The sequence below is a fragment of the Lupinus angustifolius genome, chromosome LG16 (genome assembly GCF_001865875.1).
Source record: "Lupinus angustifolius cultivar Tanjil chromosome LG16, LupAngTanjil_v1.0, whole genome shotgun sequence".
In the NCBI taxonomy this organism is placed as follows: Eukaryota; Viridiplantae; Streptophyta; class Magnoliopsida; order Fabales; family Fabaceae; genus Lupinus; species Lupinus angustifolius.
In genome coordinates this window covers 2,850,486-2,858,714 of record NC_032024.1, presented here as the reverse complement: position 1 = coordinate 2,858,714, position 8,229 = coordinate 2,850,486, and the positions used below count along the sequence as shown (strand labels likewise).

Genomic DNA, 8,229 nt, shown 5'->3' with positions numbered 1-8,229 from the left:
TAAGGAAACAAATAAATACAATATATAAAGAAAACAATACAAAGTATCATCTGGAATAGAATGGAGAAAACCACACCCCAGGAATTCACTATCCTATGAAAGAATAATCTCAAAACCAGTCTCTAAGAAGCTGAGAGCATTCTAAATACACTGAATATATGTGAGCAAAAATATACAGAAAGGGTCCATGAACAAGACTCATATAGATAGGACTCAAGCCAAAAATCTATTACATCTGGTGCACTCACCCTACACCTGCTGAGGCCTAGAACCATATCCATTAACACCATTTGTTCCGTTGACGCCGTGTGCCGTCTTACTCTCTGATTTCCTTCTTCTGATCACAATGATCCATGTGTAAGCTTCTAAAATGAGAGCAATGCCACCCAAAGCTGCAATAATGCCAATGTATGCATGCTTCCAGTCATTGTAGCGGTCCTGGACGGAAACCTCCAATGCCTCGAACCCTTTAAAGATGTTGACGATGCTAATGATTATGGTGGAGTATCCAATCAAGTAGTGGTAGATGTTCCAGTAGATTCTGATTTTGTGATCTTTGTTAGGCCTCAATAGCAGAGCAAAAACCTGTATAAAATAGCAGAATAGGCACAACATAAATAAACCAGTTATGCTATTCAATTTACATAACTTCTAATACCAAATAATTGATGAACAAAGTATATTACATGGTGAAGATAGGGGATATTAATCCAGAAACATTTTTATTGAAGATCAAAATAGGCATATCATATAGTGTTTCTTCATGTATGTTTAAACTTTAAAACATATGTATATGAGGATAACAAGATGTACCTAGTGTCAAATATGATGTTCAATTAACATGCCTAGTTAATCACTTATAGTGTACAAATATCTTTTATACTAAACAAACAATGAACATTTAATATCATACCTGCAGGGTTCCAAGGCAGAAGATGATGATCCCAAGTGTTCTATGGGTGTCATATGTAACACCAACCGAGTCGCTGCCGAGTTTGAGACCGGTTCCCCATCCAGCCACACCGACTATGTAAGCAGAGGTTTGGCAAGTGACATGAAGGTAAAACCAAGCAGGGTCTGCAAATTGGAACACCTTCATGTACCTTGCTATTATGGCACCCAAAGGCATCAAAACCCCCCAACTCACTGCATTTAGCACTCCATGGGTCTGAAAAAGTTCACATTCTTGAATCAGTGTCTCAATTCTAAATTTATAGAACAACCTAACATGTTTAGTGAACTTATTTTAATTTTATTTCTTCTTAAAGAGTGTCAAAACCAATAGTTGCAGCCTAAAAACTAATCCCTTCCAGAGCTGACAAAAAATGTGTTCTGTTTATCATCAAATTCTTTTCACCAATAAAATTATTTTTCCTTGAAAGCTTGAATTTCTTATTGGAATTCAATTTCAATACAAAAATAATCATATGGAAAGCATAAAACATTCAACCTTCCCCAAAACAATGATAGCATAATAGAAAGAACTAAGAATTCAGAAAAATGAAAGTATACATAAGATTATGAAATTGAGCAACTTACATTTCTTCTTCTTCTAATTGAATTACCAGTTGATCCTCCTCCCTGACTAGCACCAGAAACAAGATCCAAAGTTTCCTTAGCTTGAGTATTAGAATTAGCCATTGCATGTGACTGAGGGGTAGAACCAGATACAGGACCATCTTGCCAAAGGTGTACCAATGAAGTGGTTCCACTAGGAAGAGTAAGAGTAGCATAAATGGTCAATTCACTATTCTCATATGTAGCAGTTAAGCCAGTGTTAGGATAACTGATATTTCCCTCAGCCAAACTGGTTCCATAGTTAGATATGGATGAAGTATACACTCTTGGTGCACCACTAGCTTGTGGAATAGCCACAAGTGCTTGTGCTCCAGGCATAGCTGAATTAAGATCATTGTTGGGATTTATGGCCCATGAAACCCACTTATCTGTTGAACTGATTCCTGTGTGTCTGAATGCTATGTCAAGTTTCCCTGTGGCTTGATCATAGGACCAGTGAAGATAAGATGTCAAGTGTGGAAGATCACGACATGTTGTGAAAACATTGTTTGCAGTTAAGGTTTGTTGTTTGCATGTTTGGGCTGAGGTTGTCAGAAGTAGAGAACTCAATAAAGAAAGTGTCAAAATAAGCCTTAGAATCACCATCATTTAACTCCTTAACTTTGATCCAAAAAAGGGTTCTTGGAAAATTGAGATTTTTAGATGGTGTTGTTTCTGTTTTTGTGGAGCAGGTTTGGTTCAAAGGAAGAGAAGGGAAAGGGGTTATTTATTATAGAGTTGGTGGGTTTAGGTAGTTGAGTGGTTGATATACAACTAAGGACTAAAAGTCTTTTATATTGGAAAAATCTTTACTCCACAAAAATTGATTATATCTTGAAATAAACAATGAAAAGTATGAACAAAGATTAGAATTAGATTACCAAGACAACGCGTGTTGGTTCAACTTGGTTTGTTTGTGTCTTTGTGACCTTTTATTAGTAGGTAATCTATCTATATATAATTCTACCATCTAATTTCAAAAAGACTTAAGATTGTTTTGATTTTATATTATTTTATAGGTTTTAATTTTATCCCCTTGGAAAACATTAATTTAGCCTTGTATCTTATTTTCAGGTTTCAATTTGGTCATCTAATATAATAAAATAAAATAAAATATAATTTTTACTATTGTTCATAATTTGAGCCAGCAGCAGAAGAAGCTTCCATGCCATGTGTAAAGAAGGAGACTGATTTATTCCACAAAAGAATTGGAATACAACTTTGTCATTTTACTATTTTTCTGTCTTCCCGAACCAACAAGGCAACAACCCCTTCTCCCTTTTCACACTTGCTTCTTTGACCATTTAGCATGCACCTTCCCATTATAATATTTACATTGATATTTATAAGAGATAAATATTTATACATCCGGTAGGGAGATATCTAGATTAATGTTGAAATTATAGGGTTTATGGAAGAAGAAAAATGAATATTCAAATAGTAAATTTATTGCTATTATTGTGAGGGATATGATTATATTGTGACGTGGTGAACTTGTGATACAAAAAATCTAATATTAATTCATATTTATAGCAATGTTAAATTCCTAATTAAATAAGAAACAAATATAATCTCAATACTAAAATACTTTAGACAAATTTAAAATTCATCATCATAATATAAAATATAATCTCTATATTTAAGCATCTCTAAATATTCTCTATAAAATGATTTAATTTCATATATTCTAATATTTTTTCATAATTCTAATATGCTTCAATAGAAAATTTAGGTTAACTTTTTTTAGGATAACTATATGTGAATGTTTGTCCTAACCCTCCTTACGAATGTTAAGATTTATAAAAGTAAGAAAGTGGATTACATGGAATGAAAGTAAAATAAAAGATATAAAAGATACTATCAAATATATTTATTCACCTTATAAATAAAACACTAATTCATTTTAAAGTGTGTAGTTGTCCTCCCAAATACCATTTATATATAACTAAACCCATAAAAACACGGAGCCAAAGATGGATGAACCTGATTTTTATACTATGTCAATCATGTCATACTAGCTAGTAGATTATATCATGATATGTCTAGGTCGAACTAATCTTTTAGGAATTAAATAATATTTGTAACATATAATGAATAATAAAATGCTGTGAAGAAAAGCAAAATGTAATAACCCGTTAGTTGATATATGCAATTGTTTTGGTTGGTATGTACATATTATTTGATTTCAATATTCTATTTTCTGTGGCAAAATTGGATACAAACAGGTCTAAAGTTGGAGCTCTGTGCCAAGCATTTTATTTTAAGAGATAACAATAGACTATTGAGAATTATAATTACTTCTTTATATTTTTAGTGATAATTATAATATTCTAAAATAAATAACTAGTAGAGTGTGAGTAAACAATTTTTTATTTTTTAGTAATAAACTGTAATTTTATAAAGTCAAAAATAAATATTATAATTAAAAGATTAATAGCATTAACTCTAAGGTAAGTCCATTCAATATATATGGGGTGAGTATCCTTACAGTCCTTTTATACATTTTGTTAAATAAATGAAAATAACTTATATAGTTGTTGGTAAAAGCCCCATTTTAAATATTTTTACCTGTTTTTCCATATATAAAAACAAAGCAAAAGCTATATTTGGTATTCTTATAGTTCTTTTATACATTTTGTTTGCTTATAAATAAATGAATAAAACTTGTGTAGTTGTTGTAAGAGCCCATTTTTAAATATTCTCGCCCTTACTTTTTCTGTTTTTTCATATATAAAAACAAATCAAAAGCCACCTTTAAGATAATGCAAAGAGAAACATGTGCTAAATTAGTTTAATAATAAGTTGTTTTTATTTAATTTAAATTAGTTTAGTAGTTTATTTAAGAAGTAATGCCGTTACTAATTCTTGGCCCGATTGGTTTGCCAACTTTGGTTCTCACAATGGTGAAAAGATGAAGATTTAGGCATTAACTTAGGGGTGAGCGTGGGACATGTTGTAACGGGTTAAACATGTCCTCACTTGTCCCTAAATATTGATCGGATAAATTTTTGAACTAGGATTCATCTCTAATTAGGATGAGACGTGTAAGGGACAGGTCCAAAATAAGACGGGTCAAGATAGAGACGATCCGGGTTGAAAAAAGACAAAATGACAATCATAGATTTTTCTCAAATCTTTAAGCATGCACAATCAAAGTTATCACTATCTATAAATAAACTCAACTAAAGTCTGCATCTCACATACATCATTATATAAACTATAAACCATAAATTGCATTCTTCAAACTAAAAACTATCACAATTGTGTGACTAAAAATTATATAAAGACATTAAAAATGTCAGAATAATTTAAACTGTCAAGTGTCAACATAAACTGAAGTATTCTTGTAAATGATTAAAAACACATAGATAATTATAATATTCTAAAATAAATAACTAGTAGAGTGTGAGTAAACAATTTTTTATTTTTTAGTAATAAACTGTAATTTTATAAAGTCAAAAATAAATATTATAATTAAAAGATTAATAGCATTAACTCTAAGGTAAGTCCATTCAATATATATGGGGTGAGTATCCTTACAGTCCTTTTATACATTTTGTTAAATAAATGAAAATAACTTATATAGTTGTTGGTAAAAGCCCCATTTTAAATATTTTTACCTGTTTTTCCATATATAAAAACAAAGCAAAAGCTATATTTGGTATTCTTATAGTTCTTTTATACATTTTGTTTGCTTATAAATAAATGAATAAAACTTGTGTAGTTGTTGTAAGAGCCCATTTTTAAATATTCTCGCCCTTACTTTTTCTGTTTTTTCATATATAAAAACAAATCAAAAGCCACCTTTAAGATAATGCAAAGAGAAACATGTGCTAAATTAGTTTAATAATAAGTTGTTTTTATTTAATTTAAATTAGTTTAGTAGTTTATTTAAGAAGTAATGCCGTTACTAATTCTTGGCCCGATTGGTTTGCCAACTTTGGTTCTCACAATGGTGAAAAGATGAAGATTTAGGCATTAACTTAGGGGTGAGCGTGGGACATGTTGTAACGGGTTAAACATGTCCTCACTTGTCCCTAAATATTGATCGGATAAATTTTTGAACTAGGATTCATCTCTAATTAGGATGAGACGTGTAAGGGACAGGTCCAAAATAAGACGGGTCAAGATAGAGACGATCCGGGTTGAAAAAAGACAAAATGACAATCATAGATTTTTCTCAAATCTTTAAGCATGCACAATCAAAGTTATCACTATCTATAAATAAACTCAACTAAAGTCTGCATCTCACATACATCATTATATAAACTATAAACCATAAATTGCATTCTTCAAACTAAAAACTATCACAATTGTGTGACTAAAAATTATATAAAGACATTAAAAATGTCAGAATAATTTAAACTGTCAAGTGTCAACATAAACTGAAGTATTCTTGTAAATGATTAAAAACACATAAGAACTGAAATGACAACAACATGTCAATACTCAAAAGTTCACACAAAAAATGAATACAATAACTAGCTATTAACTGAAGATAAAACTTAAATTGGAGCTCACACAAAGTACACAAAAACTAAAACTTAATTCGTTTACTATCAACCAAGATTCATGGGCATGTAGATATTTGAGTTATGTGGACTGAACATAATGAATATTGATATATATTTATTCAACTATTCTTATTATATAACTATAAGATGGGGTGACTCGAACATAGACTTGAATCCGTTATTTTTTTATGACGGGTTTGTCCATTTTAACCCGGTCTATCCTTTTTTCTTTATTTAGACGGATTAGACCAATCTTTAAGTCATCAAATTGAAATAGGTTAACGAGTCGAGTCGAGTTTTACTCACCCTTTCATTATCTTATGTTAGCTGGTGTATTAGTTGTTGTTTATTTTAAGTTACTTTTTGCTTTTCTTTTAGTTAACTATTTAGGCGAATAGACCATTTTCTTTATCCTTGCCCTAGAACTTTATTCATTCTTTACACAATATATTTATTTATTTTATTTGATTAGTCTTTGCTAAAGAAGCACCACTCACAATAGATCTCCAAATACCAAGCTCAACACACATATCTTAAATTGATAAACAAAGTAGGCAAAGCCTTATATGAAATGCACTTTTCTCAAGTTGAAAATTGAATTTTTTGGAAGTAAGGCTGCACTAACCTATTTGTTTCACATTTTACATTTGTATTCGAGGAGGAAAGTCATGCTAATTTAAAAGTTTACAAATCAACCCAAAATTCATTCCAAAAAAACTGCTCATGCCCCTTTTTAGTTAAGTCAACTAGGAACAAACTTCCCAAATCCCAACGTCCCAATTTTTCATGTGTTGTAAAGTTGGATTAGGGATTTCAATATTGAGAAATCAACTTCCCAAGGGCCTAATATATTTTTCAAGTTAAGAAGTCGATTTAAGGAACTAACTTCTCAATTAGTCAAAAATTTTATTGTTAGAATCTTTATTATTTATATGGAGAGGATCAAATTACTCTAATAATAACTTTATAGAATTACTCTAAATCTTTACCATTTATTTTATTATAATCTAAAGCGTGAAAATCACATATCACAAAACCAGACATTCTCTTCCTTCTCTTTATCCTCCTCCCCTTCAAAGTAATTATATTTGTAGAAGAAAACTATACTAATATTGTATAGTAAAAGGTCATATAATACGTTATTTAGTAATTTGTATTTAGTATTAAAGAGAGAAAAATAGTGCATATATTTGATTGATTGTTTAAAAAGAAATAGAATAATAAATTCATTGTGCTTTTTCTAAAGCAGCAGTACGTCACGTTAATGTTTCTATTCCTACCGTACCAAAAAGTAGTTCACATTAATTCTTTAGAAATTGAACTTTGCTTCATCGTTGGACTAGATTAATTAATTTATTGGTCTTATCATTTATATAAACATGAAAATTAGTTTTCATTAAAAAAAGTAAATATATCACTTCCAATATATTATTTACCAAACAAAGTTCTTTCATTTATGAACCAGTAAGTAGCATTTCTTATGAACAAGCATCTTTTACTTAGACTTATAGTTAATAATTTAATTAGTTAAGATAATCAAATAATAAATTAACTGGTCTAATTAATTGATTAGGTTCTCTTTTTGATGGCATCAATATGTTTGTTGGGTTGTTGCTAATGCTAATGATCCTAAACTGAGTCATAGTCCTAGTGTTATGGGTTTTGAGTCAAGTCCTGAGTTTTCTGACGCTTCTTCCACTTGCACGAGTTTTGTGCAAGTAGTTTGACCTATTCAAAATGAGCATGAGCAGCCAGAATATTATAAAGAGAGAAAAATATATGTACCACTTCTGTATAAATTTTATATATTTTTATTGTATGATCTATCATTTATATTTACATATTATTAACTTTTAAAAAAAATAATCTAAATAAATAATATATTAACTATATTGGTAGTGCAATTTTTGAGAGTACAGTGATGACCTATGTAGGATGGGGCTGTCCCCAAACTTGTCTTAACTTCATCCCTAACCAATTACAATAAAGTAAAGTTGATAAAGTCATGATTATTTAATTTTTTTAACTGACATAATATAATATGATTGATTTAGGACAGACTTTGAGACTTGTTTTGAGATTAGATCTTTTTCATAGTATGAAATACATTACATAAAGAATACTAATAGTGTATATAATTACATATATTATTTTCAGA

At 29.9% G+C, this 8,229-nt stretch overlaps 1 protein-coding gene across 1 annotated transcript; it reads right to left on the bottom strand.

Moving 5' to 3' along the window:
- On the bottom strand, positions 1-2,302 carry LOC109329877 (cytochrome b561 and DOMON domain-containing protein At4g17280-like). Its single transcript, XM_019563749.1, has 3 exons — positions 1,540-2,302; positions 914-1,168; positions 1-585 (listed from the first exon to the last, which is right to left on the bottom strand). Exons 1-3 carry the CDS (start codon positions 2,164-2,166, stop codon positions 250-252), a joined length of 1,218 nt encoding a protein of 405 aa, XP_019419294.1. The 5' UTR covers positions 2,167-2,302; the 3' UTR covers positions 1-249.

Coding starts and splice junctions, on each gene's coding strand:
- LOC109329877 (XM_019563749.1), bottom strand. CDS start 2,166: ATGATGGTGATTCTAAGGCTTATTTTGACACTTTCTTTATTGAGTTCT. Junction 1,169..1,539: donor CAATTAGAAGAAGAAGAAAT/GTAAGTTGCTCA, acceptor GAACTTTTTCAG/ACCCATGGAGTGCTAAATGC. Junction 586..913: donor TCTGCCTTGGAACCCTGCAG/GTATGATATTAA, acceptor TATTTTATACAG/GTTTTTGCTCTGCTATTGAG.